Source organism: Mustelus asterias, chromosome 4 (assembly GCF_964213995.1).
Source record: "Mustelus asterias chromosome 4, sMusAst1.hap1.1, whole genome shotgun sequence".
Taxonomy (NCBI): domain Eukaryota; kingdom Metazoa; phylum Chordata; class Chondrichthyes; order Carcharhiniformes; family Triakidae; genus Mustelus; species Mustelus asterias.
The window spans coordinates 46,413,794-46,435,121 of NC_135804.1; the positions used below are offsets into that span (position 1 = coordinate 46,413,794).

Below are 21,328 nucleotides of genomic sequence, written 5' to 3' on the forward strand. Positions count from 1 at the left end.
ACCAACTCAAGAACAGCTTCTTCCTGCTGCCATCTGACTCCTGAATGGACCTACTGTATATTAAGTTGATCTTTTTCTACACCCTAACTATGACTGTAACATGACATTCTGCACCCTCTCCTTGCCTTCTCTATGAACGGTATGCTTTGTCTGTATGGCACACAAGAAACAATACTTTTCACTGTGTCCCAGTACATATGACAATCAAATCAAATCTCCAGCATGGGTGCCTATTTTTCCTTGCCCAACTTCCTTGTGATCACGATCCTGATGGCTTCCTCTTCCATTGTGGCAATGATGGGGAAGTAAGAAGCCTCCCTCAGGCCAGGCGCTTTCCCAGGCTTTCAGAGCATGTTTCTCCTGCAAAGACATAAGAGAGCATGGTGAGGCAATCCTGTCCTCTAGCCAATGCTGGAGGTTGCCTGTTTCAGTGTCTGCAGCAGAGCCTCTCGGTCTGGTCCCCAGAACTGGCTGCTGTCACCGATTCCACCGGGAGGGTCTCTCTTTTGCTGACCACTCAGAGGAACTGCAGGGTTCAGGGTGGAGGAGGGGAGGATGCAGTGGAGTCCGAGCCTTCATAGAAATCATAGAAACCCTACAGTGCAGAAGGAGGCCATTCGGCCCATCTAGTCTGCACCGACCACAATCCCACCCAGGCCCTACCCCCACATATTTACCCCGCTAAGCCCTCTAACCTACGCATCTCAGGATTCTAAGGGGCAATTTTTAACCTGGCCAATCAACCTAACCCGCACATCTTTGGACTGTGGGAGGAAACCGGAGCACCCGGAGGAAACCCACGCAGACACGAGGAGAATGTGCAAACTCCACACAGACAGTGGCTGGTTGTTGTGAATGGATGCCGTTTTTCAGCCCTGGTGGCCTGACGGTGTAGGATCCTGTGAGGTTCCAGGGCAGCTGATGTTCCTGTCAGGTTGTTGGAGAGGCCAGGCCTCCGAGTGAGTGAGTGTGCATCAGGGGAGGGGCTTGGAAAGCTGGACTAAACAGTGAGAGAGTGGAGAGGGAGTGTGGGAATAGGGGCAAAACTGTGAGCGAGGAAAGGTTTTGGGAAAAGGGGCAAAACAATGAGAGAGAGGGTTTGGGAAAAGGGGCTGAAGAGTGAGTGGAGGGAGGGGGTTTGGGAAAGAGGTGTTTGTGTGTAGTGGGGGAGATGGGCTGATTAAAATGTGTGTGTGAGGGAGAGGAGGAGAGTGACTTTACTGAGTCCTCGGTCGCCAGGGAAGGTGGAGAGATTTGCTGAGACCTACATCAGCATGTAAAATAATATTTTTTCAAAGTTTTTTATAACAGCTTTTCATATTTGTATGATGCATGTTGATCTATAACATGCACTTTTTAATAATTATACCAGATGTTACTATTCTGTTTTATTAATGTTTTGTTTTTGTTGGCATCTGAAGTCATGTTAGATTTTGAGTGTTATTATTTAATGTACGTTCATGGGGCGTGGGCATCGTTGGCAAGGCCAGCATTTGCTGCCCATCCCTCATTGCCCTTGAGAAGGTGATGGTGAGTTAAAATGGGGTCAGATTGGGAAATAGTTTGCAAAGCATTGCCCAAGCCCTTTGCCTCACTTTACATGGACAGAATCCAGTAAAGTCAAGTTGTGTTAGTGTGGATTCCACGCTGCACTGCACTGAATGCTGAAATACTGAGGCCTTGGTGATTTGATCCAAAAGCATTGGTCCATAGTCTTGACTGTGGTAGATGGTAAGCTAAGGAAAACTAATGTTTCTACCCACTTGAAGTCTAATAATTCCATAGAATTCCTACAGAAAGAGGCCATTCGGCCCACCAAGTCTGTGCTGACTCTCCAAAAGGACAGCCCGCCCAGGCCCTGCCAAACGTTTGAAGTGTCCGAGAAGCACTTGCAGTGATCAGAAGCACCACAATGACATGATCCCTGTCAAAACTTTTTATCTTTGACCATTGTCATCCCTTTGGCAAGTCCTCAGAGGCACTGAGTCAGTAAGTTCCCTGGGCGCACAATCCTGACCTGCGCAGGAACGGCATGTACCTCTGTCTGCTGGAGACTGAATACAGTAAGAAGTTTAACAATACCAGGTTAAAGTCCAACAGGTTTATTTGGTAGCAAGAGCCACATGGAGACTGAATACCCAGCGACCTGCCCTCAGCGATGGAGGGGGATTGCACTCACACTGCCAGGGCGAGCCAGGTCATTATGGATCCACTTTCAGCAAACCACACTCGGGGCCCGATTGCGAAATCGTGGTAAAGTTGAGCGTCGCGCCTAAAACGCGGTCCAGACCCGACCCAAGGCCAATCCCGCCTTTACCAACGGCCGATCCGAGTGCCGATCCGGCGCATGCCTGAATCGGCCAGCGGACCGATTTAAATGCATTTGCATGCATTTAAATCGGCATAATGAAGCCCGCGCCCAACTTACCCAAGGATTCACACTTTACGAGGCTCCAATCCGATCGGCGCCCGCGCATTTACCGTGTTGCTGAATTCAAGTCCGATAGGGTTTCAACTCAGCAACTGAACCGCCAAATTGCCCCGGACCGCCCCCGCAAACCACCCCGGCAGCCCACACCGCCCCCCCCCCCCCCCGGGAAGAGACATCACATCCCCCCCCCCCTCAGGGAAGAGATGTCAGATTCCCCCCCATTCTCTCCCCCCCCCCTCCCCCCCCAGGGAAGAGACGCCACATCCCATCCCCCCCCCCAAGGGAAAGTCAAAGGCAGTGCAGACAGCAGTGCTGCCTTTGACTTTCGCGCTCGGGCACGCTGAGTGCTGTCGGTGAACTGCGCATGCGCAGTTCGGTGCTCCGACAGATGCAAATGCGCTAGGCCCCGCCCACTAGACCCACGCCAAAAAAAGGCGTATGGGGGCGCTGGAGCGCGGCTGCCGGCCGCGGGTCTGATTTACGACCGCACCCGGCACTTTGAGCCGATTTGGTAAAATGGGCCCCTCAGTGTCTGCTGTTCCTCCAGCCAGACCTGCTTCGTCTGGGAGGGCGGTCTCCTCCTGTCATCCTCCAGGAAGAGGACCCCCTGATTCTGCCTTACAGCTCCGAGGAGGAGCTCCAGGTCTGCAGCTGAAAATCCAGGGGCTGCCCTGTCCCGGGTCTCGGGCCTCTGCTTCTTCTGAGACATTCCACGCTCTTCCAGACTGACAAGTGAAGATGTCAAATGGCAGGTCACATGACCCCCTTCATTCCTCCATTTTGCTCTGAATTAAAGAGCTTACAAAACCTCGCATTTGTAACAATATCAGCAGCTACCTTCTGTAAAACTGGAGTGATTCAGCACAATACTGTGTACAACACTGCGATTCAGGCTGGCTGGTCCACGGTTTCTTGATCTTCGTCCATTCATTTGTAATTGTTTAAAATTTGCCACAGGAGCTGAATCAGTTGAGCCCTTTGTTAATCAAGCTTTATGTACCTCTTATATAAAAAATCAATCTGAGTTTGTATCCCTGTCTCAATTTGCGAGGTCTGGATAGTCAGAACTGTAGGTTCTGTGTAGTGTTTTTCACTTTTAATTATTTTATTGTTGAGTGGGAAGACAGGCTGAATGTTCGTGTCATTCTCAGTTCCTTTGTGTATACATGTTTTGTTTAACCTGGGTTGTTAGAAATCCTGTTCTACCTGGAAATGAGCATGGGAACAGGAGTAGGCCACTCGGCCCCTCAAGCCTGCTCCGCCATTCAATAGGATCATAGAATAGAATCCTTACAGTAGAAAAGGAGGCCATTCAGCCCATCAAGCCTGTACCGACTACAGTCCCACCCAGGCCCTTTTCCAGTAACCCCATACATTTACCCTGCTAATCTCCCTGACACTAGGGTCAATTTTAGCATGGCTAATCAACTTAACCCACACATCTTTGGAGTGTGGGAGGACACCGGAGCACCCAGAGGAAACCCACACAGACACGGGGAGAATGTGCAAACTTCACACAGACAGTGACCAAGGCAGGAATCGAATCTGGGTCCCTGGTGCTGTGAGGCAGCAGTGCTAACCACTGTGCCACCATGTCGCCCCCGTTCCTTTGTGTATCCTGGCTGATCTGATTGTAACTTCAACCCCACATTCCTGCCTATACCCATTCACCTTTTGCCCCTTGTTAATCAAGAATCTATCGAGCTCAGCCTGAAAACATTCAAATTGTCTGCTTCCACTGAGACTTTCAATCCTCTGAGAGAAAAACAAATGTCCTTGTCTGTGTCTTAAAGGAGCGACCCCTTATTTTTAAACAGTGGCGCCTAGTTCTAGATTCTCCCGCAAGAGTTAACATCCTCTCCACATCCACCCTGTCAATGTCCCTCAGGACCCTAAATCAAGTCACCTCTTCCTCTTCTAAACTCCCAGTGGATACAAACTTAACCTCTTCAACCTTTCCTCATAAGACAACCCACTAATTCCTGGAATTAGTCCAGTAATCCTTGCCTGAGCTGCTTCTAACGCATTTACATCTTTCCTTAATGGAATGTTGCTGCAAAAATTTGAGATACTACAAGTGTTTGGCCATGGTGGGAAAATAAACCTTTGTGAATTTTATTGCTGTAACAATGGCTTGATTTGTTCAAGGAAAGAGTTACTTCTGTTAAGGCCAAGTGTGAGTTGGAGTTTGCACCACCTATTTTGTAATGTAAACTGCGCGCACTATCATTCATTCTGGAAAATAATTTTGAGTCTATAGTTCTATAATTTTTTAAGATTTGAAGCTAATTACACATTCCATATTATTCAGCAATAAACTATAAAGGGTCGTGAACGAAGCCCAGTCCATCACGCAAACCAGCCTCCCATCCAATGACTCTGTCTACATTTCCTGCTGCCTTGGAAAAGCAGCCAGCATAATCAAGGACCCCAAGCACCCTGGACATTCTCTCTTCCACCTTCTTCCATCGGGAAAAAGATACAAAAGTCTGAGGTCACGTACCAATCGACTCAAGAACAGCTTCTTCTCTGCTGCTTACCTCACATTAAGTTGATCTCCCTCTACACCCTAGCTATGACTGTAACGCTACATTCTGCACTCTCTCTTTTCCTTCTCTATGAGCGGTATGCTTTGTCTGTATAGCGCGCAAGAAACAATACTTTTCACTGTCTAATAAATCAAATCAAACATTATGTTTTTATTCCTGAAGTGTTGCATTCCGACTCCGTTCTAGAAAAAGAAATTTTTGAAAACAGAGTTAGGATCAGTGAACCTTCAGCGATTCCATCGACTACATCCTGCAGTTTTCACTTTTAAACACAACTAGAAGATGTGCATGCTTCTGCAGAGTCTATTACAGGCTGTGTTCTGCAGCAAACCTTCTTATTGTTTTTCAGTCACTGTTCTGTCCACTGTGCCGAATGAACTGCTTTAGGCACATTCAGATCCGTGTTCAGAGGCAAAGTCCTGGTGGTGAGCCTCCCTGCCCGCGATGTACACTTGGGATTAATAGCATGCGCCATGCCTGATATTGGTTGGAGACTTCCATACCCCATGGCCCTTATTTAATTTCTGGCCGTTGATGGTTCCCTGCGCCCAGCAGTCAAACTGACCACTTTCGTTTTGTATTCTTCATTAAACAGGTTTCTGATTTTGAGATGGATAATTCAGGGGGATAACCGGCCCACATATAGAGAATTCAAATGACTTGCAGCAGTAATTGGGAGCGGGCTCTATGATGTTTCCCTGACATGAGTTTGGGGGAGTGGGTAGATTTTACAAGGGCATGGATTATGGATTACATACACTGTCTCTTCCCCTCACCCCACCACACTAAAACGTCCTTTGGCACTGTGCCATCCAGGAACAGTATTGGGGGCAGCCTTAATTGATTTAGAGTGGGGCATCCGCCCCCATCTGGAAAGAGGTCCCACCCCTAGAAAGTCAAACAGATTGGGTGGGGATGGAAGGCCATGCTTTAGAGGCTAGGGGGCAGAGGCATAAAAGGAGCGTACGATTTTGGAGGGGCGAACCTCCAATGAGTACAAGAGGTCACCCCAACAGAAGGTCTCCCCCTTTCCTCCCACCAGCAGCCCATGCATTGAAAGCTGCCGGGCCGCCCGCCTTGCTTCCACTTCCCCGAAGCGTGTATTATAACAACAGAGGCACTATACGGCCCTGGAGTGGCCTTTAATTAATCATTTAAAGGCTCAAGGATGGGTGGGCTGCCTTACCCACCCTGTAATATAGGAGCCGTGTGGGAGGTGGGTGGGAAGGCAGAGGACAGGTCACCCATTTTGATTTTATGAGTCCCTCATCTTCAGATACCCTGGCTAGGGGTTGAAGATGGGGTAAAATTCACCCAATGGTGATCCATTATCAAAAACAAGAATGCTTTCACATTTGCTTTGTGGAAGCTTAGACCTGAGTGGCCAGCTGCTGCGAGCTATTTGCGAGTGTTTTGACGTGATGGTCTAGTTTAGTGGCGCTTACAGTGTCTCACTAATCATTCAGGAAAGCATCAGACATCCATGAAAGCAGAATTCCATTTGCAGGGGTATTCCTGCCGTGTGGTAGAATTCCCTACACGTGTGAATTATTCTCTCAAAGTTAGGGATCAGATGAATGATGAACAGTGTTGTGGCCATGCCACTGAGCTAGGAGTCCAGAGGCCTTCCCTTACATCCACAAAACGCAACTCCAAAATCCCACCTTGACCATTCAAATTCTAGAAATAAAGAAGGAAAACTGGCATCAGGAAAATCACACTGGAGAGGAAGCCTGCTGTCTCTGCACAGTCCGGCCTATGTGTCACTCCAGTCCGACACCAACATGGCTGACTCTTTAACTGTACGAGTCAGGATACTCATTTATAGCAAACGGGATACTCTGTTTATAAACCCATGCATAATCGCAAGATAATGACTGATTGGGAAACCATCTTGACTCGCCTATCTAGAAAGACCCGAGATACAGCACCCCCTCCCATTCCAGGTTCCAGTTGATTCATGAATGATTCTATGGATTATGCCTTCAGTAATCTATCTGGAGGTTTATTCCATATGTAGAAACATGTAGGAAGAGCTCCTTTGATATCAAGTTTAGATTCACCATCTTAATTGTTTGAACCCTTGTCCTACCATAAATTAATTTGTAGTTATGTTCTGAGTTCATCTGTTCTCTTCCCTTAATTGTACCCATGTCTATAAGATCACCTTTCTGTTGTCTGTCCGAGAGTAAAGTAGGCAAGTTTCTTCAACTTCTCTCAAGCCGACTTTGCCTGTTAAGCTAGAGTTGTGGATTGAAGTCTCACTGCAGAGGCTTGAGCTCATGAAACCCAGGTTGACTCTTGTGGCTGCTGCCTGCAGCATTGCTGTGTGCACACAGTGGGAGCATTACATGATCAGGTGCCGTCTTTCAGATGAAACATGCAGACAATGATTAAGGAGCCATTGTCTGCCTTCTCAATTAGGCAGCAAGGATCCCATAGCACAATTCAAGGAGGATGCGGAATACCTAATCAATATCCCGCCCCCCTCCTCCGCCCCAAAGTCAACACCACTAAAACAGATGATATGGTTACTTATCTCATTGATGTTGATGGGACCTAGCTGTGCACAATCTGGTCATCTCATTTCCATCATTACAACAGTGACTACACTTGAAAAGTCCTTCATTCGCACTGAAGTGCTTTGGGGCGTCCAGAACATGATCGGCACAATGTAAATGCTTTCTAAGTTCTTTCTACTTTTTCAAGCCAGTGTATGAAATACAGCCCCTTCTCAAAAGGTGATTAATGTTTGGAACAATCTGCCAGGCAAACCTCTCCGAGATCATGCAAAATGCAATTTAACATGAAGGTGGCAGAGATAGAGTACTGGCAAGCTTCACAGCAATATGATATTTTACATTCCTTCACTTCATGCTTTTAAAAATTAAGGACAGATTGGCTTAAGTGTTCCCCAACAATCTGTATATAGATAGTGTCTTGAATATTCTGTGACGTAACAGTCATGAGTGCATCAATCATTTGGGTAATAAAATAATGTTGCGGTCAGTGGGTGAACTTAACTTTTTTTCTACTTTAAATAGGAATTGATTGACTTGAAAATGATACAGTGCAAGAGAGTGGTGAATGGTGAGTTGACAAATTAATTTTTTCTTCACGTGATTTTATCTTCCCTGCGCTTCCTTTTCTTTCTAGAATGAATACTTAAACATGTTTCTGATACTTGGCAAAAGAAGTTGACTGAGTTTCCTCCCACACTGCAAAGATGTGCAGGTTAGGTTGATTGGCCATGCTAAATTGCCCCTTAATGTCAGGGGGATTAGCAGGGAATTACATGGGGTTATGGGGATATGGCCTGGGTGGGATTGTTGTCAGTGCAGGCTCGATGGGCTGAATGGCCTTCATCTGCACTATGGTGATTCTATGAATGGAACGGTCAGTACTGCAATAAGAACATAAGAACTAGGAGCAGGAGTAAGCCATCTGGCCCCTCGAGCCTGCTCCGCCAGACAATAAGAATTAGGGGTCATAGTTTGAGGATAAGGGATAAACCTTTTAGAACTGAGGTGAAGAGAAATTTCTTCACCCAGAGGGTGGTGAGTGTGTGGAATTCACTAACACAAAGTAGTTGAGGCCAAAACGTTGTCTGATTTCAAGAAGAAATTAGCTATAGCTCTTGGGGATAAAGGGATCAAGGGATATGGGAGGGAGGAGGGATCAGGATATTGAATTCAATGATCAGCCATGATTAAGATGAATGGCGGAGCAGGTTCAAAGGGCTGAATAACCTACTCCTGCTTTGCATTCTGGTTTTGAAAATTTTCCCCAAATTTCAAAGGATTGTGGTCAGTACATATGATTGCCTTTGAAGAATTGCTTGCAACATAAATTTTGAAATGCTGTAAAGCTGATACTTTAGAGTCTCTTCCTTGATAGTTAAATATTTCTTCTGATGTACATAAAAATTCTGAGAGATATATCCTACCGACTTTTTAATTCCTAGTTCTTCATCTTGTAATAACATATAGCACCAGCACCAACGCCCACATCATCGATGGCAATAGTCTGCAAGGAAAGTCAATTTCGGAATCCTTTGTTTCTACCCCTGTTTTCCTTGTTTACCACTACTGGTATTTCCTTCTGGTTATCCTCCCTGTCAACGTATTTTAAGCATATTAAGGATATTACTAAACTTGAAAGAGTGCAGAAGAGATTTACCAGGATGCTACCGGGACTTGATGGTTTGAGTTATAAGGAGAGGCTGGATAGACTGGGACTTTTTTATCTGGCGTGTAGAAGACTGAGGGGGTGATGTTATAGAGGTCTATAAAATAATGAGGGGCATAGATCAGCTAGATAGTCAATATCTTTTTCCAGAGGTAGGGGAGTCTAAAACTAGAGGGCATAGGTTTAAGGTGAGAGGAGAGAGATACAAAAGGGTCCAGAGGGACAATTTTTTTCACTAAGGGTGGTGAGTGTCTGGAACAAACCGCCAGAGGTGGGTGCAATTTTGTCTTTTAAAAAGCATTTAGACAGTTACATGGATAAGATGGGTGTAGAGGGATATGGGTCAAATGCAGGCAGTTGGGACTAGCTTAGGAGTTTTTTTTTAAAAAAGAGCGGCATGGGTAAGTAGGGCCGAAGGGCCTGTTTCCATGCTGTAAACCTCTTTGATTCTTGATTCTTTGATTCTAATTTCTATGTAAAACCTTGACCCTGGCCATTTGGTATCCCAAAGGCATCTTTCTTGATAAAGATATTTGCGAATGTAGTTTGTAAAGGAAATATTGTGCACTGTACCAGATGTAGCTAGATTGTCGGTGAAATTGATTATTGAAAATGTCATTTCATTACCCCATTCCCTGTAACCATTTTTACAAAGCAACTTGCAAATCCGCCACCTCTAACAGCTAGATTAACAAGGGCAGCAGATACCTGGGAACACCACCGCTTTCAGGTTCCCCTCCAACAACATGGCATTCTGACTTGAAAATATATCGCTGTTCCTTCACTGTCACTGGGTCGAACTCCGTCCCTAACAGCACTGTGTGTGTTCCTACATCAAATAGACTGCAGCGGTTCAAGAAGGCAGCTCACCACCACCTTCTCGTGGGTAGTTAGGGATGGGTAATGAATGCTGGCCTAGCCAGCGACGCCCACATCCCATGGAAGGATTTTAAAAACTTGCGCTCATCCACCTTGCTAAGCCTGTCTTTCTATTTGTTTTTCTCAGAGGTGTTGGACACCATAGATTATGTTGCATCTGACGAGCGAGTCATTTTCCGGACCTGTGAAAGAGAAAAGAATCACGTTGTCTTCCAAATGGTAAGAAACAACCACCCCATCCAGTGGAAAGGTATAATAATAAATTACTATTTGCGGTAGTCTGTGTTTGGATGGCTTCAAATGGCATGGATTTCCTCTGGGTGCTCTGGTTTCCTCCCACAATCCAAAGGTTAAGCGGATTGGTCAGGCTAAATTGCTCCCAAGTGTCCCAAGACATCTAGGTTAGGGGGATTATTGGGGTAAGCGTGTGGGGTTGTGGAGATAGGGTGGGGGTGGGCCTGGGTAATATGCTCTGTTGGAGAGCATCTTTGACAGGGAAGACCAATCAAAGATGAAGAGAAGACATCTGGACCTAATTGGATTGAATTTTAAAAAGGGAGAATCACAAAGCAGATGGATGTAACCCTGACAGATAAATAGATGATAACCAAGAGATGTTATGGAAAGATGAAGAAAGGAAAAGAAAAACTTGCACAACAGACATAAAGCAGACTCAATGGGCCGAATGGCCTCCTTCTGCACTGTAGGGATTCTATGAAATACGCAGGCTGAGTGAGCCCGGGATTAGTTGGGCTGCTGCTAATGTCACTCACGGTTTCTATCCTAGACAATCAGTCTTTTAGATTTCCATAATGACAGATTTAAAAGAAAGGGAAATGTGAAGATGTGCAAAGTTCTTTGGAGCACTGATTTCAGGATGTTGAAAATAAATGTGTACCACCTCTGTTTTGGGCTATTGAAATTAAATTAGAAACAGGTTGATCAGAATTTTGCTGTTAAGGCAGCTGAAAGCAGTTTCAGCATGTAAGTGGTGCATACCTGTAACACGAGATAGTGACCACCAACCCTAGAGATTTGGTTGGGCTGAACCATAAAATGGCCTCTAAATGGCGCAGTCAGGAACGAGCTGCTCACTGCGAGCGTGAATTGAGTTTCCCAATATATTGCTAATGATAAAGGACATTGGTGTGGTGCTCATGTCTCCATTCACAATGTCCACTCTTGCGATCAGGAGTTCCTCTGCAAGGCAGAGGCTGCCCTGCCTTCTGGAGCCCACTATCCTGTTAGACAGCCTGAGATTCCCAAATTTATGTATGTCGTGCAAGTTTTCCTTTGCCTATCATCTACGAAATTATTCCTATAGCTTCTCTTGCTTATCACTATCTGTCAGGGTTACATTTATCTGCTTTGCGATTCTCTCTTTTTAAAATGAAGTCCAATGAGGTCCAAATATCTCCTCTTCATCTTTGATTCATCTTTCCCGTCAAAGTCTGCAAAGCTGACATCAGCTGAATTTGTTAACAGCTGATTTCCTAACCCCACAGCAACAACTCTCGGGTGGGCAGTCATAGAATCCTACAGTGCGGAAGGGGGCCATTCAGCCCATCGAATCTGCACTGACAACAATCCCACCCGGGCCCTATCCCCATAACCCCATGCATTTACCATACCCTGACACTAAGGGTCAATTTAGCATGGCCAAGCCACCTAACCTGCACATCTTTAGACTGTGGGAGGAAACCGGAGCATCCGAAGGAAACCCATGCAGACACGGGGATAATGTGCAGACTCCGCACAGGCAGTGACCCAAGCTGGGAATCGAACCTGGGTCCCCTGGATGGCACTGTGGGACAGCTGTGCTAACCCCTGTGCCACCGTGCCACCCTGGTGTGAAGCAACTTCATTGCAGTCAGTAATTGCAGTGTTAATGTAATCCTACTTGTGACAAATAAACTTTACTTCAAGTATTTCTGGCATGGTTTATTTTTAACCTCCAATTTCCTATTTATGCTGATAACACTTTAATAAATTGGGTTTGCTTCACCAGTATTGGGTGTTCTGAGAATTGGACAGCTCTGGATTGGCTTGCAGATTAATATAAGGGTCATGGGCCCTGTTTGAAATGCAGATGGATCCTTCTTGTGTGACCTTACACACAAGGGGGGGCTGGCTGGAGGTCAGAGAGTTCTGAAATGCCTGATCTCCATTGAAGGGGAGGAAATGTCATGATAAATCCAAAGGCTAAGATCAAGCCCTCAATGGGGTGCGATACCTTATCTTGTCACCTTGGATTTGGTTTATCTCTTTTGTGGGGCCATGAATAGGATTAATTAAGAATTTGGTTTTTGGAGAAAGCAAGGAATGGATTCAGGTCCACCTGGCCCACTCTGAGCATTGGCTTTTAAACTTTAAGACTGGAGTAAAAAATTTAAACAAAGATGTAATGATTGTGCTGTCTGTCTCTTTAAGACAGTAAGAAGTCTCACAACACCAGGTTAAAGTCCAACAGGTTTATTTGGTAGCAAATACCATAAGCTTTCGGAGCACAGCTGTGCTCCGAAAGCTTATGGTATTTGCTACCAAATAAACCTGTTGGACTTTAACCTGGTGTTGTGAGACTTCTTACTGTGCTTACCCCAGTCCAACGCCGGCATCTCCACATCATGACTTTAAGACAGCACAGCAGAAGAGGGTCACTGGCTTGAGGGACCAATGGGAACTGAGAGTGATCACCCCAGAGGGTGGAATCCTCTCTTGGCAGAATACATCTTGGAAGCCATGTAGTAAGTATGTAAGGACTGGGACAGCTCCAAGGCAGTCTAGGGCTGCAAACTCCATACATAGGAACAAAACATATTTATTGAATAAGAGAAACTAACAAAGTCTGAAGTCTCTTGGTGATGACGGGAGTGCCACTACGTAACAAAAGGGATATTTTTGCAGTGTGTCTTAGGATATAATCAGTCGGCTGGGCGGTGGTGTAAGCTTCTAAAGCAAAGATGACCAAGGCAATAGATATGAGTATATCAGCAGCATCCGAACCCCTTGCTTTGGATTCAGTCAGATTCTCGAATCTTTATGTTTTTATGTGCAACATCACAAAATGTTTTAAGAGGAGAGACCTGAAGATGTCACACCCAATGCTGTACAGTTTTGAAGCGTAACCACTATTGTAATGCAGGAAACTTGGCAACCAATTTGTACACAGCAAGCTCCCATAAACAGAAATGTGACAAACATGATTTTTTTTTAGGTGTTGGTCGGAAGGTAGATATTGGGCATCTTCAAAACAGTGTCTTGGGATCTTTTGCACTAAGCAAATAATCCTAGAATTATTGCTGGTTGAAACTCGATCAGCTTGAATTGTTTAAACAGAAAGTGTCCCATTCTGAGTCTAAATAATGGCATTAGTTCCAATGAAGTTTTACTGTTATTTCATGGCTCAGAAATAATGCTATATGGAATCTGATGAGACTATTCGTGTGTCACTTTTGATTTACTACCTGCTGCTAGCATTTTTATTGTGAATAATTCCTTTTATATTTAAGTAATTGCTTTTCAGCCCTTCAGAATATTTTTGTATTTTGTCTGCACGTATCTGGGAGTTCATGCTTTTTTCAAGTTTTCTTTATTTTGCAGGGCACAGCTGACGCTCAGAGAGCTCTGACAGTCGCACGACTTGTGTAAGTCACAGCCCCAGTAACTGCTCAAAATGACTCTGTAAGGTGCCCTCAAACAATAAGTGTACAAGGAGTGGATATAGGGGCGTTAAAGTATGAGGAAAGGAGGGTCCAATGTAATGAAGCAAAATATGACTCCTAATTGGTGAAGGAATTGAAGCTGTGAACACTCTTAACAGAAGTTTTTAAACGTTACTCTTAGCTCCAATTTTTCCACAAATATACAAATATCGTTTGTGTAGCCTCACTGATCTCTGGTAAACACTATTTCTAATATGGCAATTCGCATCTCAGTTTTTCTAGATGCCTGCTAATCTTGTTACTTGGCAAATCACATCTCATTTTTCCTCTAGACACCTGCTAATCTTGTTACTTGTCTCCTATTTTTGTTTCCATCTCAAGTTCACTGTTAATCTCATTAACTTCCACATTTCTAATACACCTCATTCATGGTGAGCAACACAATAGTGAACTTCCCTTCAAAAATTAAGTGTCTTGTCTTTTAACACAAACTTAAATGTCCCACTTGTGTCACACTTCAGTCATCGCATTTTGCGTGTCACCGTCGGCAGCAACACAGGGGTCAGCTCATGTATGTAACTCTGAATGTAAGCAGAGTATTTTGACCGCAATATTTTTGTAAATGTATCTCCAACTTTCCACACAGAGAAAATGATGTAGCTGGAATAGATGTCAACATGGGCTGTCCAAAAGAATATTCTACCAAGGTAAGCTGACATTTTCTGTAATTTCTGTAACATTTTCTTGGTTTCTGCAACTTATGCTTTGTGTTATATTTCCCTATCAAGCCACATTGATACCTACCCCATTGCTATAAAGCAGTACAACCTCCAACTCACCCTTCACAATAGATTTTTCCTTCTGTAAAGAGTTACACTTATGCGGTGTGCAATCTGTAAAAGGAGAGTGTTTTACCCATTGTGCTGAATTACATCTTCATTACCAATTTAACAAATATTGCTCGTGGCTTGTTGGTGTATTTAACTGTTTGAATCATGGTAGGGATAGGGAATGTTTGTATGCGACAGTAAGAAGTCTCACAACACCAGGTTAAAGTCCAACAGGTTCATTTGGTAGCAAAAGCCACTAGCTTTGGAGCGCTGCTCCTTCGTCAGGTAAGTGGGAGTTCTGTTCACAAACAGGGCATATAAAGACATAAACTCAATTTACAAAATAATGGTTGGAATGCGAGTCTTTACAGGTAATCAAGTCTTAAAGGTACAGACAATGTGAGTGGAGAGAGGGTTAAACACAGGTTAAAGAGATGTGTATTGTCTCCAGCCAGGACAGTTAGTGAGATTTTGCAAGCCCAGGCAAGTCATGGGGGTTACAGATAGTGTGACATGAACCCAAGATCCTGGTTGAGGCCGTCCTCATGTGTGCGGAACTTGGCTATCAGTCTCTGTTCAGCGACGACTCTGCGCTGTCGTGTGTCGTGAAGGCCGCCTTGGAGAATGCTTACCCGAAGATCAGGGGCCGAATGCCCGTGACCGCTGAAGTGTTCCCCAACAGGAAGAGAACACTCTTGCCTGGTGATTGTCGAGCGGTGTTCATTCATCCGTTGTCGTAGCTTCGGGTAAGCGTTCTCCAAGGCGGCCTTCATGACACACGACAGCGCAGAGTCGCTGAACAGAGACTGATAGCCAAGTTCCGCACACATGAGGACGGCCTCAACTAGGGTCTTGGGTTCATGTCACACTATCTGTAACCCCCATGACTTGCCTGGGCTTGCAAAATCTCACTAACTGTCCTGGCTGGAGACAATACACATCTCTTTAACCTGTGTTTAACCCTCTCTCCACTCACATTGTCTGTACCTTTAAGACTTGATTACCTGTAAAGACTCGCATTCCAACCATTATTTTGTAAATTTGAGTTTGTATCTTTATATGCCCAGTTTGTGAACAGAACTCCCACTTGACGAAAGAGCAGCGCTCCGAAAGCTAGTGGCTTTTGCTACCAAATAAACCTGTTGGACTTTAACCTGGTGTTGTGAGACTTCTTACTATCCGAAGTATAACACAGAAGACTAGAGGATTGTTAATGTTACATGCCCATTCAAAAATTGGAAGAGGGTTACATCTGGTAACTCTTGGTCATTCTGCCTAATGTTGGTGGTGGGCAAACTGAGAATCTCGGATGGATTGATAAATGAACACAGGTGTGAATTTTGTTAAAGGCAAATTGTGTTTGACTAAAAGGAAAGGAGGTTTGATGAGAGTAGCATGGTTGTTGTGTATGTGGATTTTCTAAAGGCAGGGTGGCACGGTAGCACAGTGGTTAGCACTGCTGCTTCACAGCTCCAGGGACCTGGGTTCGATTCCCGGCTTGGGTCACTGTCTGTGTGGAGTTTGCACATTCTCCTCGTGTCTGCGTGGGTTTCCTCCGGGTGCTCCGGTTTCCTCCCACAGTCCAAAGATGTGCGGGTTAGGTTGATTGGCCATGCTAAAATTGTCCCTTCATGTCCTGAGATGTGTAGGTTAGAGGGATTAGTGGGTAAAAATATGTAGGGATATGGGGGTAGGGCCTGGGTGGGATTGTGGTCGGTGCAGACTCGATGGGCCGAATGGCCTCTTCCTGCACTGTAGGGTTCCTATGATTTCCTATGATTTCAGTTGATAACATACCACATCATAGACTTGTTAGAATGATTGAAGGGAGAGTGGCAGCGTAGATACAAACTTGGTTAAGGGCCTGAAAGCAGAGGGAAGTGATGAAGCTTATCTTTCAGACTGGAAGGAAAGGTCTGTGGAGGTCTTCCCCTGATAACGGAATTAGGTATTTGTATTATTAATGTACATCAGTAACTTGGGTACACTGGGCAGAATAGTTTCACAAAAAAACTATAAAAACTGTAAAAAGAAAATAGGCAAAATATTTCACAAAACAACTCAAAAATGTAATAAAGTACAAGGAGATCAGTAGCAGACTCCAGGAAGTTGTACACAGATTGGTGAACTGGGCAGATAGAATTTAACACAGCAATACGAAGAGTTTCGTTTGGTTGCAATAATGAGGAGAGTCGATATAAATGAAATTACAATTTTAAAGGCAGTGCAGGAGCAGAGAGAGATGGGATTTATGTACACAAGTTCTTAAAGTGGCAGGACAAGTTCAGAAGGTTGTATAAAAGGCATATGGGATTCTTGGCTTTCTAAATAAAGGCATGATGTGCAAAAGCAAAACCTTTTACAAACCTATAAACACTGCCTAGTTCCCAGCTGTTTCAAAGATTTGGCACAGATACAGTTATATCCTTCTATACTTCCACGAGCAGAAAGGTCAAAAGTGATAAAATAGCTTCTTATTCCTAATCAATTACTGTGCCAGTTTATAACCATGCATAGGGTAATGTCCAATGTTCCCTTTTGCAAATACTTACTTTAAGCACAGTGCTATGGGATACAAATACTCAGGGCAAACTTTGGGAGTTATATTGACACAATCCAGGTGGAATTGACCAAACCAGTACAAAAGATTAGGGAATCAGACGTGTCAAAGCTTTTCGGTCTGTACTCATCAGGATATTTCACAAGAATACCGGCATAAGGGGAAAACAGCAATTTATACTGTATTAGAAAGAGAATGCTGATTGGTTGGCTGTTGGACTCTGATTGGTAGAGGCGTTGCCATAGAAAATGCACCCGTTGATGATGACTGTGTTTGTATCAAACAACATGTCCCAACCACTGTTCCCAAACTACAAACCATACCCAATGCACCTGTGCTTGCAAAACTCAAAGCACGATACCCATCATAGAATCACTGAATCCTTACAGTGCAGAAAGAGGCCATCCAGCCCATCAAGTCTGCACCGACTCTCCAAAAGAGAAATCCCACCCAAGCTCTCCCATCCACCCTATCCCCGTAATCCCACACATTTACCATGACCAATCCACCTCACCCACACATCTTTGGACTGTGGGAGGAAACCGGAGCACCCAGAGAAATCCCACAAAGACACAGGGAGAATGTCCAAACATTAGGTGTGCTTCTGCAAGTGAACAGCATTTGATAAATAATCCTCAGTGCTAAGAATTACTCTGACTGTTAATTTAGGATTGCCAGCCAGGCTCTGTGTGACACATTTGTGTGTGAGGGAACTACATATATCAATACAGAGGGCTCTGATCTTTGCAGACAGAAAGCACATATACACATAATTAGTCTGTTTCAGTGAAATAATACAATTGACAGCCATTCCCTGACTCATTCCTCAGGGCAATGCCTGAACCAATCAGGGTCAAGATGCCTGATTTAAATTTCTAACCTCTTGGCTATTAATTGTCAGCCACCATCAACTGGTGCATTATCTATGGCAACACCTCTATCAATCAGAGTCCATTTGCCAATCAATCAGCATTCTCTTCTCATAAGATATGAATAGTTGTTTTCCACTTGTACTGGAACTCTTGTAAAGTGTCCTGCTGAGTGCAAGGTGAAAGGTTTCGCTGATGTCTCTTTTTTTTCCAGTAATACTCAAGTTCTGTACTACCAGAAGACTGGGGAATCTTAAACGTAAGTGAATTATGTACAAAAGTACATTCAACGATCTTTTGTGCTGATTCAAGATTAATTTCACCCGAACTCGGCCCTGCCCACAAAACCGCCCACAAAACCGCCCACAAAACCGCCCACAAAACCAACCACACCACTCGGTCAAAGTGGCAAGATTCTGCCGAATACGCAGTCTCGGGGAAACCTCTTCTGATTATATATTTTTTTAGTTACACAGGCACTAATATGCACGTTTTAAATATTTCCCACCAAAAGATAGTTAATGTACGGGAAAGCTGACTGGTATACACCAATGAAACGTTTTAAGGGTTCAGTATCGTTGTTAACTTCAATGGTTTTGAATTGGATTACTCTTGGTCGGGGAAGGAAACAGGGTTAATGTTTCAAATCGAATATGACTCTTTTCCTGAACTTAGAATTCGTTTCTGAAGAAGAGCCATAGTCCACGCAAAATTTGATTTGATTTATTATTGTCACATGTATTAGTATATAGTGTAAAGTATTGTTTCTTGAGCGCTATACAGACAAAGCATACCGCACATAGAGAAGGAAAGGAGAGGGTGCAGAATGTGGGACTATAGTCATAGCTAGGGTGCAGAGAGAGATCAGCTTAATATGTGGTAGGTCCGTTCAAAAGTCTGATGGCAGCAGGGAAGCAGCTGTTCTTGAGTCGGTTGGAACGTGACCTCAGATTTTTGCATTTTTTCCCAACGGAAGAAGGTGGAAGAGAGAATGTCCGGGGTGCATGGGGTCCTTGATCATGTTGGCTGTTTTTCCGAGGCAGTGGAGTCAATAGACAGAGTCAATGGATGTTGTGTGAGGAGTTTGCATGTTCTCCCCATGTCTGTGTGGGTTTCCTCCCACAGTCCAAAGACGTGCAGGCTAGGTGGACTGGCCATGCTAAATTGCCCTTTAAGTGTCCAAAGATGTGTAGGTCTGATGACAGCAGGGAAGAAGTTGTTCTTGAGCCGGTTGATATGTGTTCTCAGACTTTTGTATCTTTTTGTCAACGGAAGAAGTGGAAGGGAGAATGTCCGGGTATGAATTCTATTTCACTCTCCGCAGATGTTGCTAGACCTGCTGAATATTTGGGCACTTGCGTTTTTAGTACTCTTGTTTGGAACTGTTCCGTATGGTAGCTGAGCTGCCGAAGAAACCAGTAAAGCCTAATAACAGCATCAGAACATGTGGGGTCCACCATTTTGCTGAACTCTTGATTTCAGCTGCATTTCTGTGAGAAAGAGCTGAGTGCATGCTGGCGTCTTGCTGCAGGGAAGTAAGGGGACCCAGTGTGGCCTTTCGGTTATAGTGGCACGTTGACTAGTTTACATTGCATTCTCACAGGGTTAGAAACAGTTTCTGCATAATGAGGTGGGAGGGTAATGCATTTATCTTTGAAATGAATAGTGAGAAAATGGAGCAATAAACATCTATCCGGGCCAGGGTGTGATATAAATCAGTGCATTCCATCCTCATAAGCTGACCTTTGTAATCCAAGCATTTTTTATATTTTATAGCAAGGCGCACAGCTCAACAGAATGTGGTCGTGGGCTTTTGCAGTCTTCTGACACAGATAGTGAACTTGAATTTCCCTTTTACTGAGCTGCCATGTGGCCCTTGATCCCTGTAGAGCGCAGTTGGAAGCATTCCATTAAGGGCTGGATTGGGCACATTTTAAATGCTACGTACTCAGTGGGAATTCAGTGAGAAGCGTTACTTGATTCTTGACTGAACCCTAACCTTTTTCTTTTGTTCACAATGTGACTGAACTGTATTGAGAAACTGTCAGCAGAATGCTGACACCCAGGAAAGCTCTGCCCTTTCTATTACTGTCAGCAAGCACAGGCCCTGAAACCTGGCCTTGGATAAGGTAATGGAGTGGGGAAAACTTCAATTTCCCTGGTACGACACTGAGAGATATTACCTCCTTTAGCTTAAATAATTCGAAGCAGCGAGAGGTATCCTCAATTTGTCAGAAGAGCTAACTGTTAGTGAGGTGGGAAATTAAATTTTCATTCTTTAATTTTCAAAAGTAGGATAACAGCTTTGCTTTTGACAGCTCAGGGCTGCATTTATAAATGAGTTTAATCTTGATCTAATAACGGATACCTCAAATTAGACGTTGCAATTGCAATAGGTAGCAATAATTAAGGTAGCACTGAACTGTGGTAGCACTGTTGCACATTGTTACAAATGAGTTGGTAAGAGATTAATTATGACAGTGGTGAATGCTGTAAAGGATGTGTTTTGTTTCATGTGGTGGCCGAGTTTTATCATAGAATCATAGAAACTCATAGAATCATAGAAACCCTACAGTCCAGAAAGAGGCCATTCGGCCCATTGAGTCTGCACCGACCACAATCCCACCCAGGCCCTACCCCCATATCCCTACATATTTTACCCGTTAATCCCTCTAACCTACACATCTCGGGACACTAAGGGGCAATTTTAGCATGGCCAATCGACCTAACCCGCACATCTTTGGACTGTGGGAGGAAACCGGAGCACCCGGAGGAAACCCATGCAGACACGAGGAGAATATGCAAACTCCACACAGACAGTGACCCAAGCCGGGAATCGAACCCAGGTCCCTGGAGCTGTGAAGCAGCAGTGCTAACCACTGTGCTACCGTGCCGCCCACTTTAACCACTTTTTTATGAATCCAGTCGGAATTGGCCAGTCCATTCCTATTGACATTGATTGAGATTTGTGAAGCTTGATTTGTTTCTTGATAAGTGATACGAATTCATTGGACCTTTTACAATTTATTAATGCTCACTTTCAAGCAAGTCAATTAAATTCCTTGAAAAGCTGGGAGGGTTTTTTGCCTGTTTTCATCTTAAATAATTTCATGTGGAATTGGCAGACTTTGAAGAATTGCATCCTGTAATGAATGGTACATGTCCACTGAGCAGATCTGTGCATTCTCTGTCATTTTATTGCCTCATGTTAATGGTCGAATGGACAGATGCACTCTGGGCTGTTGGTAAAACCGACACATTCTGAACGTCCTGCTGTGCATTTCCGATATGGCTTTAAAATTATAATAAGCATTTGGCACCTGTACAATCCCTACAGTGCAAACAGAGGCCATTTGACCC

The 21,328-nt window shown here is 44.4% G+C and overlaps 1 protein-coding gene across 2 annotated transcripts in view; it reads left to right on the forward strand.

Annotated features, from left to right (window-relative positions):
• dus2 (dihydrouridine synthase 2) overlaps positions 1–21,328 on the forward strand; it is a 108,646-nt gene that overhangs the window by 13,000 nt on the left and 74,318 nt on the right. For both annotated transcript variants that reach the window (XM_078210912.1, XM_078210913.1), the window contains exons 3-6: positions 8,025–8,070; positions 10,175–10,266; positions 13,648–13,691; positions 14,356–14,416. In XM_078210912.1, the coding sequence (XP_078067038.1) occupies positions 8,025–8,070; positions 10,175–10,266; positions 13,648–13,691; positions 14,356–14,416 (243 nt within the window). The remainder of the gene's footprint in view (positions 1–8,024; positions 8,071–10,174; positions 10,267–13,647; positions 13,692–14,355; positions 14,417–21,328) is intronic.